General features: G+C 43.5%; 5 protein-coding genes across 5 annotated transcripts; 3 read left to right on the forward strand and 2 right to left on the reverse strand.

Moving 5' to 3' along the window:
• Window positions 1-531: 531 nt before the first annotated feature.
• On the forward strand, window positions 532-4,297 carry EAF01_011105 (uncharacterized protein; the record flags this gene model as incomplete). The annotated part of the gene is made up of 2 exons (XM_038919362.1): window positions 532-546; window positions 611-4,297. The coding sequence occupies 2 exons, from the start codon at window positions 532-534 to the stop codon at window positions 4,295-4,297; spliced, it is 3,702 nt and encodes a 1,233-aa protein (XP_038765233.1).
• Window positions 4,298-4,476: 179 nt separating this feature from the next.
• On the reverse strand, window positions 4,477-6,143 carry EAF01_011106 (uncharacterized protein; the record flags this gene model as incomplete). Its single annotated transcript, XM_038919363.1, has 2 exons — window positions 4,477-5,808; window positions 5,859-6,143. 2 exons carry the CDS (start codon window positions 6,141-6,143, stop codon window positions 4,477-4,479), a joined length of 1,617 nt encoding a protein of 538 aa, XP_038765234.1.
• A 1,203-nt stretch (window positions 6,144-7,346) lies between these two features.
• On the forward strand, window positions 7,347-9,358 carry EAF01_011107 (uncharacterized protein; the record flags this gene model as incomplete). Its single annotated transcript, XM_038919364.1, has 3 exons — window positions 7,347-7,353; window positions 7,411-8,171; window positions 8,222-9,358. The coding sequence occupies 3 exons, from the start codon at window positions 7,347-7,349 to the stop codon at window positions 9,356-9,358; spliced, it is 1,905 nt and encodes a 634-aa protein (XP_038765235.1).
• A 1,214-nt stretch (window positions 9,359-10,572) lies between these two features.
• Window positions 10,573-15,335, reverse strand: EAF01_011108 (uncharacterized protein; the record flags this gene model as incomplete). Its single annotated transcript, XM_038919365.1, has 6 exons — window positions 14,364-15,335; window positions 12,453-14,309; window positions 12,280-12,402; window positions 11,768-12,230; window positions 10,977-11,694; window positions 10,573-10,920 (listed from the first exon to the last, which is right to left on the reverse strand). Exons 1-6 carry the CDS (start codon window positions 14,494-14,496, stop codon window positions 10,573-10,575), a joined length of 3,642 nt encoding a protein of 1,213 aa, XP_038765236.1. The 5' UTR covers window positions 14,497-15,335.
• A 667-nt stretch (window positions 15,336-16,002) lies between these two features.
• Window positions 16,003-18,928, forward strand: EAF01_011109 (uncharacterized protein; the record flags this gene model as incomplete). The annotated part of the gene is made up of 3 exons (XM_038919366.1): window positions 16,003-16,366; window positions 16,468-17,186; window positions 17,249-18,928. 3 exons carry the CDS (start codon window positions 16,003-16,005, stop codon window positions 18,926-18,928), a joined length of 2,763 nt encoding a protein of 920 aa, XP_038765237.1.
• Window positions 18,929-19,251: the final 323 nt, after the last annotated feature.

Genomic DNA, 19,251 nt, shown 5'->3' on the forward strand with positions numbered 1-19,251 from the left:
GGAAAGAAGTGAAGAGGTGCAGAAGAATAGCAGGTTGCCAGAGTAAACACTCCTAGAGGAAATAAAAATAAATCCATACTAGATAAACATATTGAGCAAGTAGAGAGTGTTCATTCAAAAATTTCTTCAGTAGCCCATGAAGCGTGAATCAATGATGAATCTAGAAGTTTCATTTCAAGAGCTCACTAAGAACCCATTATATTGATTTCAGACAGAAATCACTTGAGCTATCAAATTTCCAATCCACAAGATCGTCTTGTTCCCAGTCGATGAAGATTCATGTCTGTTCTATGAAAAAAAAAGGATGCAGGAAAGAAGCCGCCCGCACACATTCTGATAAGTAGAAAGGATTCACCGCCATCGTGGCAGAATTTTGGAGAATTTTGGAGAAATTTCGCAAAACTTCCCATCTATCTCCAGAGTGATCCACTGGAATATATTCACGACAGTCATGGTATTTTGTCTTGGATATTTCTGATATCAAACTTCTTACATAAACATGCAGATATTGATCAAAATCTGTCAACATCAATGTCTTCTTTCAAGGTTAGCAACGGCTTCAACAATGCTAAAACTCGACATGAACACCAGCTCACCTGCTTCAATATAGCATAACCACTCATTGAGCCCAATTCTGGCAGTCGAATTTTACCATACTTCTACTGGTAAATTGTTGATTCTTGCGGCTGAGGGTTATTTTCTAAAGATATATGATGCCAAAACTTCCAGCCAGATTGGTCAATGTAGAGTCTTCGACTCACAGGCGATTCACGGTATCATTATCAGAGAATCGAAGAATAATTCCATAGACGATTTACAGGTAGTTATTTGGGGTGGTCAATGTTTGACCTTACTCCGAAAATCGCAACTTGAAGAGATCATATCTCAATATGTGACTAGTATCACGAAAACTGCGACAGCAGCCAGTGACTGGGTTCTCAGTGTTGCTTTTTGTCCTTGGGAAAATGATGGCTGTGTCATGGTCACTGCTCACAATGCAATGGTTCAAGCGACGCTCTCAACAGAAGACAAAACCATAAGATTGCGTCAACTGCAGCCTTCTTCGCGATCTATGTTGTACTCTGCAAGTCTCGTTTGCGAGAACCAAGATACGGTCATAGTTGCAGCAGGAACTATCTTCGGTGAGGTCATTGTTTGGAAATGTGTTGCTGCTGAAGATAACTCCGCATTCCACAATGAAGCACTTTTCGTTTTCACTGGTCACGAGGGTTCCATTTTTGGGGTTGATATATCTCCTCCGATCATGGGCCATGATGGAAAGACTACACAATTGCTAGCAAGCTGTAGCGATGATCGTACAATACGGATATGGAATCTTGCGGAAGGCTCACAAAATGATGCAGATGCCATGAAGTTAGCTGCCGACTTGTTGCCAAGAGAGACAGGCTTTGGAGAGACAGCAAAACCTCAACAAGACTCCAATGGCTTCAACCGATGTATTGCGGTAACAATGGGTCATGCTTCTCGTATATGGGGTGTCAAATTTCACTGTCCTGATAAATCAACATTTGGCACCTCGTCAATCACCATTCTTTCTTTTGGAGAAGATTCAACAGCTCAACAATGGATACTAGAGCTTGAGAGTGAGCTTCAAAATGGAAGCAAAACCTCTGAAGTTTTAGACCCTGCTGTTTCCAAACCTAGCTCAAATAGTCTTGCTAAGTTAACAAACATCAAAACTTTTGCATTCCACACTGGAAAGCACATTTGGTCAGCAGCTATTACTCAAATGGAAAACAATCAAACTTTGCTTGTCACTGGTGGAGCAGATGGAAAAATTTCAACATACTGTTTTGAAGAGGAGAGAAGGACAAATCCAAAGCCTATTGATAAGTTGAGCAATAATGCCGTGGAAGACTCAGCAATGGACAATTCTGTCGAAGGTTCATATTACTCGGTAGCTTTTGAGCTCGAAGATGTGTTGAAGTCTCTTAATTCGACGGAATCCTATTATGAGGAGGAACAAGATCAAGAATACGTCGTATCAAAGAAGAACAAAAAGGTGCCCAAAGATGCTTTCAATCGCTATGCATTCGTATCTGAGAGTGATTTTCTGATCACGACAACATTCGGAAGAATTCTGAAGGCGACTGTTGGAAACTTGGTCAAGTTCGAAGAAGTTTCCCTACCCGAATCCAGTACTCAAGATCTGAGATCATATTCTATTCTGAAGGGAAACTCAACTCTCGGATTATGTGTTTTGGCGGGTACTAACGGGAAAATATTCTTGTATCAACCAGGACTGCCCATTGTCCAAGTAGGACAAGTTGAGCGAAAACCATCGGATATTTTCATCGTCCCAGGAAATGATAATCGATCAGTCGAATTATTTGTTACGTTATTGGGAACCCAAGAACTGACAATATTCTCTTTCAATCTGGAATCTTCCGGGTTACAACCTTTTATCGACAGAAGGACGCTCTCATTACCCCCGAAATTTATAGTCACAGGTGCTGGTACATGTAACAGCCATCTCATCATTGGCTCTAGAGAAGGTCAAATCTTGGTACACGACACGAAAACCAATACTATGAGTATCTGGAACTCCCCCGGTAAGAAGGATGCTATTACTTCCATTGTTGCTGTACCCAGTACCAATTCTCAGCAAACCACAAGCTATTTCGCAATCACGAGTCGAGATGGGTTATATGCGATATTTTCATACAACGATGAAGACACGCCTGAAATTTCACGCGTACATTCTGCTGCACCACCATTCGGACCAATGATTGAAGCATGTTGGTTTCAAGGTTCTGATCTAATTCTATATGGATTCAAAAGCAAGAGTCTCATCGTATGGAACGAGACGAAACAATCTGAGATTATGCGTATCGACTGCGGAGGTGCACATCGAGCTTTTGCATATTCGCCGTTCGAAGGGGCTCAGGCAGGTGGTAGTGGTCACTTGATATATACAAAAGCATCACAACTATTCCTTCATTCCCAAAAAGTTCCTTCTCATCGTACCATTAAAACCGGCGGCCACGGGCGGGAAATAAAAACTTGTGCAATGGGAGGCTCACCACAAATGATAGCCACCGGCGCCGAAGATACCAATATCCGAATCTGGCGCTACGAGAACAACGACACCCATCCCCAAAACCAGGATAAAACCCCCAACTCACAAACCCTGACCTGCCTCTCTACCATTCAAAAACACACAGCAGGTCTCCAACACCTTCACTGGCACAAATCACACTATCTCTTCAGCAGCGGCGGCGTCGAAGAATTCTACATCTGGCGCATCCGACCGATCCCCGGCTTCGGTCTCGGAGTCATCTGCGAAGCGTCCTGTCCCGATCCCACTGCTGAACAAGACTTACGTATTATGTCTTTCGACGTATCTGATATTCCTGGAAGCGATCACGAAGAAATGATCATCACGCTTGTGTATTCGGATTCGACTATGCGTACTTATCTTTATTCGCGAATCGGTGGATGGAAATTACTAGTCAGGGGTCAATATACATCTGCGTGTTTGATGCAAATCGCCCATCTACACGTTTCTCGCGAACATATCACTTTCCTGACTGCGGCTACGGATGGAAGTCTCTGTATCTGGAACGCTCCTCTCCATATTTCCAATCACGATCTCGCACAAATCTCCACCCCCGCCCTCACATCCCACACCAAAATCCATCAAAACGCCATCAAAACCCTCGCGTTCAAATACATCTCTTCTTCCTCTTCTTCCGCATCTACTTCTAACACCACCACTCCATACCTAGTGATCATCACCGGCGGCGACGATAACGCAATCGGTGTGACGCTCTATCCCATCTCTATCTCCTCTTCTGACCTCAATGCAAAGTCAAATACTTTCCAGAACCCAATAAGGATTCTCCTTCCTAACGCGCACGCTGCCGCTGTCACGGGATTGGTGTTTATTCCCGATCCTACTTCTCGTTCTCGTTCTGCATTTATTACCAAAGAAGGGGAAAAGGAGGAACAGGAGGAAAGAGAAATGTACATCTTATCCTCTAGTACCGATCAGCGGGTAAAGACGTGGCGAATCAGTGTCTCTTCTTCACCATCTTCTTCTCCTTCTACATCTACATCTACATCCACAGCCCCAAGTCGAGAAGAAGAAGAAGAAACATGTCCGATAGACATCGAGATGATCGGTGACGAATTTACAGCGGTAAGTGATATCGGGGATGTGAGATTAATTCCTGGGATTGCTGGGAATGAGCATGAGAATGAGAATGGGAATGGGACAAAAGCGATTATTGTAGGGAATGGAATGGAGATATGGGGATTTGGTGAGATGAGGTAGAGGTTTGAGATTAAGATTAGGAATGATGGACGGGAAGGATAGTGTAGCATGGGACAGCAAAGTATGATATGATATCATGCAAAAATAGATATGAAAAAGGAAAAAGATTCTTCAAGAATTCATTAAATCATTATTCTAAAAAGCGACTAAGAGAGCTAACTATGATAAATGCCAATCAATTAAGTAGCCATTCTACTCCTCTTCCTCCATGCTTTAATTTCCTTCAGCACATTCATAACCAGCGGTACACCCACTGGCCCCAACAATGGCATGTAAACCGCGACTTTATGTTCGTCTGGGAAATAGACCTGGCCCACCATACTCTTTTCGAAGAATGCTTTCTCTGCCGCCTCTTCCGCGATACGTGCATGAACTAATCCATCATTACCTCCTAGACCATCACATGCTTTTCTGAGATGTTCGATGGTTGTGTAGACGCCATCTTGCACGGATTCGGGTATACTGATCGAAGGGAGCGCTTTAGTTAATCGCGCTAGACTTCCTAGTGTTCCGCTTGCTTTCAGGAGAAGACCTGCGCTACGCACGCGCACTAGTGTCATGAGGCGTAGAGGAAGAGATCCGGTTTCGGGGGCACCCATTAGGGACATTAGTTGATTTGAAAAAGTAAGCATTGCGGGGCGTAAATCTGAGATATTAGATTGAATTACTACGCCACCCCATTGAGGGATCAACCAGCTCTTGCCACCTCCTTCGACTTCCATATCGCCTGCATAGAGAATGAAATTGATTGTTGGGGCGCCGCCAATGCTCGGACTTAGGGGCCATTCTGCGGCATTGATGAAACCACTTAGATCTTCTTTTCGTAAGACATTCCCGCTAACACCGGGGGTGGCGTATAGTTGGACTTGGGTATCGATTGTGAAATTGCTGATTGCAGTGAAGCTTTCCAGTAATGGTTTCATATGTTCTTCTAGCGCAGCTTCAATATCCCAAGACGAAGGGGTGGCAGTTGGAGTAAAGAGGGAGAAAGTCAAGTGATAAGTTCCAGAGTATTTTAATGAACGCGTCGTCCATTTGGCTAGAGTATCTGCCACTTCTGGCGCCAATGCTTTTGGACTTCTTTCTGGTGGGGCGGAACTGGTAGAAAGTAGATATGCAATCATAGCTTGTTCTTCGGCGAACACGCCCCTCAATGTATTCGCAATATACGTCGCTAAAGAAGATGATGATGATGAACTTGAAGGGATTTGATTTGGAGGATAGTAGATATCTAAAATGGGCGCATATGCTTGTAGATTCGCTGATGATGCTGTTCCAGGTAAAAGTCTAATAGTCAAAGCAACATCCTCTCCGATCCCCCCATGTGAAAATCCATTTATAGTCGCGGAAGCATTGCTGGACGGGGAGAGTTGTAATCGTAAATGGTGTGCGGAGAAATCGTTCAAATCATCCAAAGCATGTTGTGTGGTCCGTAGAAGATTTTGAGCTTCATTCTCTTGTAATGATTCGGCTTCTATTGAGATTGTGAGTGGAAATACTGGTCGACATGCCTACGTTCTTCGATTAGTTTAAGCTATCTATGTAGATGATATTAACAAACCCTTCCTTCAGCCCAATCTGTCATCTGATCTAATGGTAATGGCGCTCTATAAATTGTAGTTGTCCTCCACCATATTGGCACACCAAGGAGTAATATAATAGCCCAGAATGAAATTAAAACTTGGATTCGCATGCGAGCATTTTCGGGCTTCTCAGGAGGTGGTTCCTTTCTTTTCTTCACTGCTGTCACCACATTTTCGGGTGGTTTATCATCAAAGATTTTCACATCTTCATCTATATTGGCTGTCGGACCTGAGGATGCAGGTTCATTTGTTGATATTGACATTATGAAGTATAGATGTCCATGTGTTCACCAGTAGGTAGCTAGGTATGGATTGATATCGATGGGAAGTTCCGAGTTGTGCAAGTTTTAGCGATAAGAAGGCTGACATGGAATGAAATGGCAAGGCTGGATTGAAGTGACAAGGCTGAACCGTTACTTCCATTAAAATAAAGCGCGAGCCCGATAAAGTTAAAGTTTCGTTCTAATAAGTTCTAAGCCTCTAATAGCGGGGACCAGCATAACACTTTTTCACTAATACTACCTAGGCACGTGCTAGACAGTCCACGACCCCTACTCTCTGGTATTCAAGGGGGTTTTCCGTCATATGTCAAACTTCGTTTGGTAAGAGATGCGAAGATCCCTTAAAAACCGTTAATTGATCAGGTTTTGATTTACGGAGTATCCAACCAAATACATGAAATCAATTAATAGTGAATCCACCATCGAGGGTCTCTCATGTCATCCGTCCATATCATATCCATCTACGAAGTATATCCATCCATATCCATCCATATCCATACGATGTCCAGTACGAAGTACACAAGGACTACACCCATACAAACGAATCAAGAGAACGGGGAAGATATCTTTCTGTGAACTCCAACTGAATCGCATAAATCGCCAAGTTGTGCTGTGATTGGTCGGAAGAGGAAGGAAAACACGGTACAATGACCCTCGAATCCTGACTCTGCACTGAATATTATCGTCGGATATGGAACCTCTTTCGCATCATCTGCAGCTTATTCGTTCCAGTGTTCCGAGTGTAATGCCTCAGAAGAAGCCATTCTCCGTGCCGAGGTATGTGTCACCATCTGAGGAATGAGAGTCCCCAAAAAGGGTCCAACGGCGAGATGTACGCATGCATATTACCCAGACTTCGCCCATATTAATACATGTACGGTAAGTTTCCAAGGTACAGTATTTCTCAACTATCTTACCTGCTGTCGTCCCTCTCTTCATCCAAGATACTTTCTTCGTCTTGAATCCACCCTGTGAATTCATGAATCTGGGGTTTTATTACTGCATGAATATCGAATCTCTTATCTAGGCAATCAATCTTACAGGATTGCTACCCTATCTTCACTTGAAAGCTGGACTGTCTCTTGAGCAGCCAAAGGTTAATTGACTACCAGATCCCGTATTTCTACGGAGCTCCAACAGTGTTCATCTGACGGCTGTAAATACTTCTACCACATTGTTATCAAAATGCCAAGTCAGTTCACATCGCTCCGGCCAACAGAATGAGTTCGGAATACTAACAATTCAATAGTCCCATTAGCTTTAGCAGCTTCAGCAGCTTCAGCAGCTTTAGCTGGTTTGGCATACGCTAATGCGAAACTTTCTTTAAGCTACGATTATCAATTATTGGGTGCCGCATTGAAAGCATACTCCGTTACCAGTAGAAGAGAAAAGGATGATCGCCTCAATATGTTTTACATACTCGAAGAGCATGCGAAAGGAAAATTCGCAAACGATACATTCATGATATTCGAAGGCAAGAAATGGACATTCAAGGAGACGTACGATATGGTCTTGAAATATGGAACATGGTTGAAGAATACCCATGATGTTAAGCCGGAGGAAATTGTTGCTATGGATTTCACCAATTCAGATAATTACTTCTTTCTATGGTTTGGATTATGGAGTATAGGTGCCAAACCAGCCTTCATTAACTACAACTTGACAGGCAAAGCATTATCCCATTGTGTCAAAGTCTCCACTGCAAGGTTATGTATCGTGGATCCAATGGTCGAAGAGAAATTGACGCAGGAAGTTCGGGATGAGCTTCCGGATATCTCATTTCAAATTCTTACTCCCGATGTAGAGGCTACGATCATTTCCACTGAAGGTGTTCGAGAGCCGGATTCTACTAGATCTAAGCAAACAAAGTCAATGATCGGAATGTTGATATACACTAGTGGTACTACAGGTTTACCTAAACCCGCAGTCCTGGCTTGGGGAAAGGCAAACTTCGGATCGACTATCATGCCGAAATGGAGTGGATACAAACGACCTGATGTCTTGTACACTGTGCGTCTACCCCTTCTTCTTTTGCATGTTAAAATGCTAATTTCTGTTAGTGCATGCCTATGTACCATTCTGCTGCTAGTGTTCTTGCTGTTTTAGCAGCTTTGGACATGGGTGCAACAATATGTATCGGCAGGAAATTTTCCACAAAAACGTTTTGGAAGGATGTTCGAGAATCCAATGCGAATGTTATTCAATATGTGGGGGAAGTTTGTCGTTACCTCTTATCCGCACCTCCTCAATACGATTCTGTGACAGGCGAGAACCTAGATAAGAAAAATAATGTTAGGATGGCATTTGGTAATGGCCTAAGACCTGATGTATGGAACAAATTCAAGGAGCGATTTGACATCAAAACTATCGCCGAGTTTTACTCCGCTACTGAAGGTGCAGGAGCTGGTTGGAACTATTCTAATAACGAGTTTAGCAGGGGCGCAGTAGGTCGTAACGGATTTATTTACTGGCTCGTATTGAGGAAAAGTTGGGCCGTCGTCGAATTGGACGTTGAAACCGAACAACCCTATCGATCGAAAAGTACCGGATTTTGCACCAAAGTACCCTATGGAACTCCAGGAGAAATGCTGTACAAACTTGATCCCGCCGATATAAGTGCAGGGTATCAAGGGTATTTTAACAATGAAAGCGCCTCCGATAGTAAAGTATTACGAAACGTTTTCGAAAAGGGTGATGCATGGTTCCGAACAGGCGATATTATGACCTGGGAGAATGGTGAAAATGTCTTCTTCAATGATCGAATCGGTGATACATTCCGATGGAAATCAGAGAATGTATCAACAAATGAAGTCGCAGAAGCGTTATCCTCTCATCCGGCTATTCAGGAGGCAAATGTCTATGGAGTTTCCCTGCCCCATCATGATGGACGAGTAGGTTGTGCAGCTGTGATTCTAAAAGATCACAATCCGAATATTCTGAGGGATTTGGCGATCCATGCAAAAAAGTCACTGCCGAGTTATGCGGTCCCGGTGTTTTTGAGAGTTAAGAGAGAGGGAGAGGAGATGGAGATTACGGGAACGGTAAAGATGGTTAAACATGTGATTCGGAAACAGGGGGTGGATCCGAAGGCGATGGAGGAGAGTGGTGATCAGATGTGGTGGTTGAGGGGGGATGAATATGTCAAGTTTGGAGAGAAGGAGTGGAATGAATTGAATGGGGGGAAGGTTAAACTTTAGGAGGGTTTTTTGTTTTAAGCTGCGAGTTTTGGATTTTGGGATGCGTACAGGCGTTTGAGTGATGGGATGGGGTTGGAGTTAGAATCGGATCAATGGGAATGGGCTCAGCAGTGGTTGCACGGATTCACAGACAGCTTGTAAGTAAAGCACAATTTCACACTAAAAAAGGCGATTTTGATAATTCAATTAAAATTTTATTTATTGATAGATGTGTTTAAAAACAAGACGTATAATTCTGAAGCATAAGCATTCTAGATGAAGAGAAAATTGAATTAAAAGAAATTGAAATTGAGGTTTCTATGATCAAATATGTAATTTCCCACCAAAATATTTTGGTGAGAAGGTGTAATATTGATATTTTTGAGCTCAAATCCGATTTTTTTGTGTTTAATCTGAATTATACTATTTTCCAATGCTTAATAAAATCGAGATATCATTTTAAATAGAATTTGACTGAGTTCTGAGTTTTGATTGAATTTTGAAGTTGTTGAATTTTGGTGTGAAATTGTGCTTTTTTCATAAGTGTCCTGTGAATCCGTGCACCCACTGGTAGGTTGATGTTCGGTGTTGGACAGGAACTGCTTGTTCTTACTGCATGCACTGTTTGATGCGGAAGAGCGAGGAAGATTTATGGAAATTTGGGTTATCTAATATATGCGTTGTGCGAATGACAAGTAGTTCCGACCGAGATCACGAGAAATTATGTTCAGACCTCATCGTTGAAGGTTAATGTTAATTATGTTTGTCTATACGAGTATCGGCTTGAAAGTTGATATTATCAATGCGTTCCCTGTTGAGATGATTACCCATAACAATAACTAGGATGGGAAAATACATAGGGGAAAGAGAAAGAGATGGAGAAGGAAAGGAAAGGAAAGGAAAGGAAAGGAAAGGAAAGGAAAGGAAAGGAAAGGAAAGGAAAGGAAAGGAAAGGAAAGGAAAGGAAAGGAAAGGAAAGGAAAGGAAAGGAAAGGAAAGGAAAGGGAAAAGAAAACCAAAAGAAATCAGTTTTGCCAGTATTCGCACACGGTTCGGAAACCCAAATCTCTTCGCTAATTCCCCTCAGCCATTATGATCTGTTACTTGACAGAACTAGATTCTCAGACCCAAATATTAGATTTTGTTACTAACCCTGCTTCCAATCCAATCCACCCCTCCCACACAAAACTACCCATCCAACCCTCACCCTCACCCTCACCCTCACCCCGTCCCCCTCACCCCGTCCCCCTTAACCACCCCCCTTTTTTCCACTTGGACCCCTCCCTCCCATACACCAACCTATCCCTTATTTCCTCATCCTCCACCCCCTTCAGCAACTCTTCCAACACCCGAAAATCAATCGGTTTGAGAATCCAGCCGTCAAAACCGCAATTTACATATTCATCTCTTTTTGATTCTTCCAGAGAAGCCGAGACGGCGATGATGGGGAGACGGCCGTAGATTTTTGCTCGTGGGGAAAGGGGAAGGGAGGGGAGTGTGCTGGAGCTGGTACTGGTGGTGTTGATGGTGCTGAAGAAGGAGCGAATGCGGGTTGTGGAAAGGAAACCGTTGAGGATGGGCATCTAGGGTGGGAAGGGAAAGTTAGTTGGGTTGGGTTTATTGGGGGGAGAAGACGAACCTGTATATCCATCAAAACAATATCAAAACCATCGGGTGTCGCCATCACCGCCTCCGCACACGCTTGCCCATTAATCTTCACCGTAACCACATGTCCTCTTTTTCTAAGCCGTTCTTCCAACAGTCGACTATTCAGCGGATTATCTTCTGCGACGAGGACATTGAGATTGCGGATCTCGGGTTGGGGAGGCAACTCCATGATAGGGAAGGGATATTGCAGTTGGTAATCGGGATTGGTGGTTACGGATTTAGTGGAGAGGGAGAGAGAGCGAGAGAGAGAGGAGTGCGAGCAGGTGCAGGGTGTGGGAATTGAGGTGGGGGAATCGATGACTTCGGTTGTAGAGGTGAGGAAGGGGTCTTTGATGGGGGTGGGAGGAGGGACTTGGAAGTTTTCGGGGGTATCGCATTGGATACCATTTTCGGAAATGGGACTTTCGGTGCTGAGGGATGGAGCGGAAGCATCTACGCGGGGAGCTCTGGCGGTAAAGTGATGTCCCCCTTCGGATTTGCGGAACGGGATTGAAATTGTGACGGTGGTTCCGTGGCCGGATTGGGTGTTAATTACTATTTTGCCGTCGTTGAGTCGGACGAATCGGGCTGCGACGGCGAGACCGAGACCGATGGAGGATTTTTCTTCGTTGAGACATGGTGCTTCGTCTACATCCTCGTCGTCGTCGAGGACTTTTTCAAAGTCTTGGAATATACCGTCAAGTTCGGGTCTAGGGAGATGAAGAATTAGTCTTTCGTCGTAAGGAAAGTTGAGCATTATAATTTCCATGATTAGAAACTTACTCGGTAAATCCAGACCCATTGTCGGTAAAGAACATCTCGACTCGGGTCTTATCATCATCTGATTCAACATTTTTCAACCCAACAACCACATCACCAGCAGTTGAGTGTTTCACGGTGTTTGATAGTAAATTAGTAATCGTTTGTCTCAAACGCACGCCATCACATTTTACCACGGGAGGAGTATCCGTACTTTCGGCAAATCTGATATTTAGGCTCTTCTTTTGACATTCATCACCGAAATCATTGATAACATCGCTCATCATTTCTGCCAAAACAACATTATCATGGGACATTTCAGGATCTTCTCCTTCTGCTTCTGTCAAATTGAGAAGATCATTTACAACAAAGATAAGTGATCTTGATGCACCTAAAGACTTCTCTAGGTGTAGACGGGCTTGGTCGTCGAGAACTTCTTCGAGTGCTATTTCGAGATAGCCAATTATAGCATTTAAAGGGTTTCGAACTTGAAGATATCAGTAATACTCAGAGGCTTCCATATTTTGAACACGTACCTTCAGCTCCAGCTTGTCTGATCAACAATCGTGTCATCCGGTTTTGTTGCACAATAGCCTCTTTTTGTCTCCAGACTTCAATGAACCTTCCATACAATGCACTTAAGACGCCTGCGGACTCAACTGAGAAAGTTCAGATTAGACATCATCAGACAGAATTAGGATAAACCAACCTTGTTCTCGTGTCCATTCTCGACTAGTGCCTATCACATGCTGGCTCCATCTTTTGAAACTTGCCCTCGGCTCAAGATATTGTGTGCCAGGCTTATATATTTTCTCATTTGGATTTCCAGCCCACTTGACCTCTTTCAGTTGTCCCTTACGAAAAAAGACTAGAAAATCTGATCCTGACAAAGACAATGGAATCACAAGGAATCCTGAAATCAAAACAAAATGCGCGGGAAACATGATATCAGTACAGTCCGCAGAAATGTTCTGAGTGTGGAAGACAAATGTATGCGACTTCTTGCGAATATATTGAAGCAGAGAGATACTTTCATTATATGCATACAAGCGCCCGATTGTTCTTGCTTCATCTTTGATGGCCAAGAACCCAAAATCTGCTTCAAACATTTGCAATAAATCTCTGGATGAAGCAGCAACATATTGTGATGGCGAGGTTTTAGGTGGTGCTTTTCCCAAATGCCGTCGTGCTTGTATCCGAGAGAGGTAGATTAATTTCTCAATGTTGTTGCTTGTACAGTCTCCTAGACTTCGGCAAAGCTCCCTCATTGGGAATGAAACCCTTTTGCCTTCCAGACCATAATCATGACAAGAGATCAAACCCCATAATCGACCTTCCACAATCAAAGAGATGGAGAATGAAGCCCGTACACCCATATTTTTTAGATATTTGATGTGAACGGGTGACATGGCCCTTAAATATGCTGATGAGAGGTTGAGACTTTTAGGATTATATTCCTTGGTTGAAGACATAAGCCTGGCTGTCTTTTCAGTTCGATCGTAGAGTAACCTGATTTTGTTGAGCGCATAGAGTTGCCGAGCCTGGATCGGAATATCGGTATTCGGAAACTTGAGGCCACGATAGAGGTCCAACGATGCTCTTTCATCAATGTACTCTGCTCTAACCAACCCTGCGTCATCTTCATCAAATTGATAAGCCATAACTCGGTGAAACCCAGTCAGATCAAAGACAAGACCAACAACTATGTCGAGTAGAGATGATATTGAAGTGGCTGAATTCAGCTGCTCCTGAACTTCACAGCCAAGATGAAACATTTCCATCTCGCCGAGTCTGTTCTTGGTCCTTTGTATCGTGCGAAATGGCTCACTATATTTTGTCGTCGATATGATTCGCTCCTCTTCTGTAGCTTGATTATCGATAATATTGACCTGTTCTCCAGGCAGATTCCAATTCTCCGGAGGAACGTCGGTCATCAAATCATTCTTCGCCTCAAATTCGCATATGAATAAGCCCGCATCCTCACGAAAATTTAAAGCGCAGTACATAGGAATATAAGGAATTGACTCCAGTATCGTCGTAAAAATATCTGGATATGCTTTGAGATGTTCCTTTTGATGCCAGAGCTTTCTGGATTCAATTCGGGCTCTAAAGTCCAATTCGTACACTGGACTTAGCAATTGAGTGAAGCAAGGAAGTGCGAAAAGATCTTCGGGCTTGCGGCCAATGATACTTTCTGAGTTCTCACTTGCGATTCGGACCAAGAACCGACCGTCGTCTTTTTCCTCGAGAGCTAATAATGCACCGAAGCTTTGAATAGATCCAGGAATTTGAATGGGCTCATCTTCACAACGACGAACAATCTCATTAATAGCATGATTGGGAGTGGGCTTACTGTCAGAGATCAGATGATGGGTTGAAGTTGTGATGAAAGTGTGTTGAGAGGGCGATAATGGCTGGCAGGATTCTGCTAAAACCACATTTGGGTGCCTTTGATTAATGCAACCTTCAGTCTCGGGTGCTTCAACAGGAACATTTGTAGAAGCCGTATCATCTGGCACTTCCTGAGCTTTTGCAACGCCAGAGTCATGGGATTTTTTGTCGACTACTATGTTCGTCGTTAATTAACATTCTAACCAAGACCTGGATGGCCGATCTCTACCTGAATCTGTTTCGATACGGATAGGAAACACCCTCTCAATTCTGAGTGATCCATCCGCATGCTTCTGCCCATTTTTAATGATGCCAATCTTTCCTGAGCCATTGACTACGACAGGCGAAGGTTGCTGCGTCATGTCGAACTAATCCAGTTGCTGACCCAAAAATAGATACTTTTGAGACTATCGCGGACATAGGTATTGTTTCGAAGCATTCAAGTATTCAGTAAATGGTCATCAGATGTGATTTGTCATGATCGCGATTATGCTTTCTTTATATCTACCGTATCCGCACATGCGTTGTTGGGGGAGAAGAACAAACCATCTTGGCGGCCGAACAAAATGGCGTTCTATGATTTTCAACATCATATATTCGAGACCATACTAGTGAATAACAAAGGAATTTTCAAGACTCGAATGTTCAGTAATCCTCGATTTTCACAGGGATAAATCATTCTCGTGAAAATCTACTCGAGGAAAGGGAAAAAGAATGGCAATGAAAGATCCATAGAGACGACTTCGGCGTGCAAGTGAATCAAGACATATTGCCAAACTTCTATGAAGGGAGCAATGAGGGCCGTGTCCAGTCACCAAAGATGACACTCGTGTTTTGCGAAGAATCGATAGGCAGCCACTCTACCCCGATGTGCAAACTGTAAACACACCAATCATCTTCAGGATGTAACTTGATGACATCCGGAAAAGCAAATTTGAAACACATTGGTGTATCAACCCCATCACTGTACCAAACGGTCTTGTAAGCGCAACAGTTCCGGCAACTTTGAATTTCCTTTTGAGTGCACGCTCGCCTCCCAGGAAAGGATAATTCGAAGTTGGAAGTTATGTATTGACAACACAACAGCCACTGAATTGGCAGGCTGTTAATTTCCAAGGGTTTCCACGAACTGGCGTGAGCTGAATAATTGTTTATCCGTGCTACTGTGGACAGGAACTTTGAACCTATCGAATCGTATTTTGGGAGTGAGAAAGAGGGTGAGAAAGAGGGAGATGGAAAAAAAGCCAAATAAATGTAATAAGTGTGACTTCAAGTGATAAAGGTTGCAGCTCGCCGGTCTGAGCGGCTTGACTAATTTGGATGGCTGCAGTCAGACAGTCGAGCCGTGCCGAGTTCGGTACAATCAAGTTAAGGTTAATTAGTGCCTAAGGCATTAGATTAATAAATTCTTGTCGCTTGAGGTGCGCTAGTAAGATTAAAGTACTTCAAGCCGTTTGTGTGATCTGCTCCTACCAATTCTCTGAACTTGAAGCTATCCCCATATTTTGATCGACCTCCGTATCATTTAGACGTGCCAACACATTTTAAACTCCAGCTGAGGCCTTCTCGTGCATTTTGAATACCTACAATCGTATACAAACATGCGCCTTTCGCAATTTTCTATATTGCTGCCATGCAAGTCTATCAATAGAGCACATAGTTTCTTCTTCCCCGCATCCAAATGGGCGACCGACTTGTGAAGGCGTCACTGAACTACACGCCCATGACTTCATAAATATGAGGGGAATGAGGGGGAGATCTTCTCTCATATCTCTTTGCCATCTCCCAATACATAAACTCTCGATATCTGCAAATAATTGAAATAATTCAATACTCATCAACTAATTTATAATACTCTCTCGATGAAAATGGAGCGACTTATCAGTGCCATTCGTAACACTCCATTAATTGACAGCCGCGCACGCCCATTACTGATTCCTTCATCTAAGACCAGACATTCCCTACTAGGCTCTACTACCAAAACCAATGGAGATGCTCTAAAAGCTGCTCGTTCAACTTTGGCACACATTCGAGCGACAAATCAACTTGCAGATATTCTTGGTTGTCCCCCAACATGGAATGACGTCTTGAAAGCCATTGCAAAAGAGAGCGAAAAGCCAGGCTATGCGTGGATCCAACAATGTCTGCGAGGGATTGAGACAATTATTCTTGATTGTTTGAGTACGGAATATCAAACTTTCGACTATCTTTGGCATGACAACTCAACAAGAAGTCAGTATCTCTATATTTCTCCGCTCTCGTATAGACGCTGTGTTACCTCGATACGGCACCTATCTGCCTGTCCAACGCTCAGCTAATCTTGGCTGTCATAGTTAAGTGCAGGAGGATGGTAAGAATCGAAAAGCTTGCAGCAGACATAGTAATTCGGAACATGAGATTGTTCGCTATCTCTGAAGATAAATTCTTCGACTCAGTAGTCGAGGAGCTTCAAAAGGGTATAAATGATGCGCTTTCTGATACCGATGTTGTCGGCTTTACATCAGCCATCTATTATAAACCAAGGCTTGATATCCCTTGGGCCTGTCCTCTCGAACTGGTGAAATCGACCTTGATGCAATGTATTTGGCAACCACAGACCGAAGGTCATATTCGCTTTAAAGGGTTCGATTGCCAAATTTTGAACTCCTGGATTCTTCACATAACAGCTGTACTCATCCGACAATCCAAAAGTTCCCACAAGAAGCCAATTCAATTCCACACTAGTTGGGGCGACGATGAAATACCTCTCACTCGCTCTTTGCCATCACATCTAGAAGACTTCATTCGTGAGTATTCAGATGTTCCAATCGTTTTAGTACATTCTTGTTATCCATGGACGAAGGAAGCGGGATACTTAGCTACCGTACACTCAAATGTGTATGTTGATATTGGTGAAGTGTTTCCTTGTATAAACAAGGATGGCCAAGAAGGTGTTATTCGCGATCTTCTGGAGCTTTGTCCCACGAAGAAGATTGTGTGGAGCTCAGATGGGCATGATTTCCCAGAAACTTATTTACTCGCACAAATTCAGTTTCGCCAAGCTTTTGAAAAAGTAAGATTTCCCACCGTCAGTTAAGAATATGTCATATATTCAATGATACTGATAGTCTCCAGGTCCTCGTAGAATATGTCAATGAGAAAGCATTGACTATTCAACAAGCTATTGAAGTCGTTGAAAATGTATTCTTCAACACATCCAATCAGCTGTATGCCCTCCAGTCAAAATTGAGGCCTATGGAAATACAGGCTGTTGATCGATCTCTGAATGGATTGGACGGGACTACAATGAACAATGGGGTTAATGGCACCAAAGACGTCTACCACACAAACGGCATCAGCACCATTAACAAAATCCATGGAACCAATGAGGTTAATGGAAGCAATGGAATTAACGAGATAAATGAGAGCAACGGGATCAAGAGTACCAGTCATGCCGATGTTTCAAAAGATCCATCCGACCTCGAAATCTTTGAATCATTCATAGCCCGACACCCGGGTATCAAATTTTTGCGTGTGCAATATGTCGACTACTGCTCCATTACTCGATTACGGATTTTATCAATCAAACGTGTCCGTAATCTTCTTTGCGACGAAAAGGTTGATGTTTCTATTGGTATCACCAATAGTAGTTTAACTCTCACGCCAGTCGATCATCGGATTGATTCAGTTTCTCCCAGAGGTGTATCTAGGCTTTTAACCGCAGTCCCCTCTTCTATGCGACCCGGTCCATGTCAGGGGTATGCTTCGGCACAAGGAGAGCTTCGCAATTCTGACAATTCGCCACTTGATGTATGCCCGCGAACTAATCTTCGGAACATTGTGAATAGAGCGAAGAATCACGGTCTTGAATTTCTTGTCGGCTTTGAGATTGAGATTATATTCATGAAAGGCACACTTAACGAGGATAATACCCACGTTTATGCTCCTCTTCCCGGTTCAGACTCTCATTGTTGGGGATCAAATAATGCACTCTCTCCCGCTGTTATAAATGTAATGGATGAGATAATGGAGAAGCTTTCCGACGCTGGTATTGATCTCGAGCAGTGGCATCCAGAATCAGCAACTGGTCAATTTGAGTTTGTCCTACCTGCATGCGCGCCCATCGAGGCTGCAGATATACTTTTACATACTCGAGAAATCATCGCCGCAGTTGCACAAACTCATGGATGGCGTGCAACATTGCACCCAAAACCTCTTCCCAACAAGATGGGCACGGGAGCACATGTTCACCTATCCATACCAACCCCGGAAGGAGAGAAGGAACAAACGTATACTCATTTCTATGCGGGAATACTGAAACATCTTCGCGCAATCACGGCCTTCACCTATGGTAATCCTGCCAGCTATGATCGTATGCTTGCAGCTGGTGGTTGGGCCGGCAGTACATGGGTGACTTGGGGTACCCAAAATCGAGAAACCGCCCTACGTAAGATCGACGGATCGCATTGGGAGTTGAGATGTATGGATGGCCTTGCCAATATCTACTTGGCTTTAGCAGCTATCATTGGTGCAGGTGTAGAAGGCGTAGTTTCAAAAGACAAGATGGCATGGCTCGACTGCGACATGAACCCTGCTAAATTGAGCCAAGCAGACAGAGATGTCTACAACATCGAAGAAATGCTGCCTTGTACTTTGGAGGAGGCACTTGCCGCTCTCAAAATCGACCAAGGTATGTATAAGATACTTGGTGAGGCCGTGGTGGTCACATATATTGCGATGAAACGAGGTGAGCTGGAGCTTATGAATAGCATGAAGGATGAGCAGAGAAGAAATTGGATAATCGAGAGGTATTGAATTGGTGATCCCACAGCTGGGCTACATGCAACGGACTCAGCGGTCATTTTCTAGCGCTTCTCGGGCACGTCTGGATTTCAATGTGATGATCGAGGGGCTGAGCCCGCTTCAATGACAGTAATCATAAGGCGATTTATGTTTAGGCGTTGTACCTTTTCCATTGAAGGATCGCAGAGGGAAATACTTTTCAAGTCAACGCAATAATTTATCCTTTTTGAAGTATGGAATCGAGATTCATCTCCCAGGCCTTTAATGGTCTAACACTTTGAGCAAACCCAGTATCTTTTTTGTACACTTGTTGAACTCCCACAAATGATCATGCT

The sequence above is a fragment of the Botrytis porri genome (assembly GCF_014898465.1).
Source record: "Botrytis porri strain MUCL 3234 chromosome Unknown BPOR_019, whole genome shotgun sequence".
In the NCBI taxonomy this organism is placed as follows: domain Eukaryota; kingdom Fungi; phylum Ascomycota; class Leotiomycetes; order Helotiales; family Sclerotiniaceae; genus Botrytis; species Botrytis porri.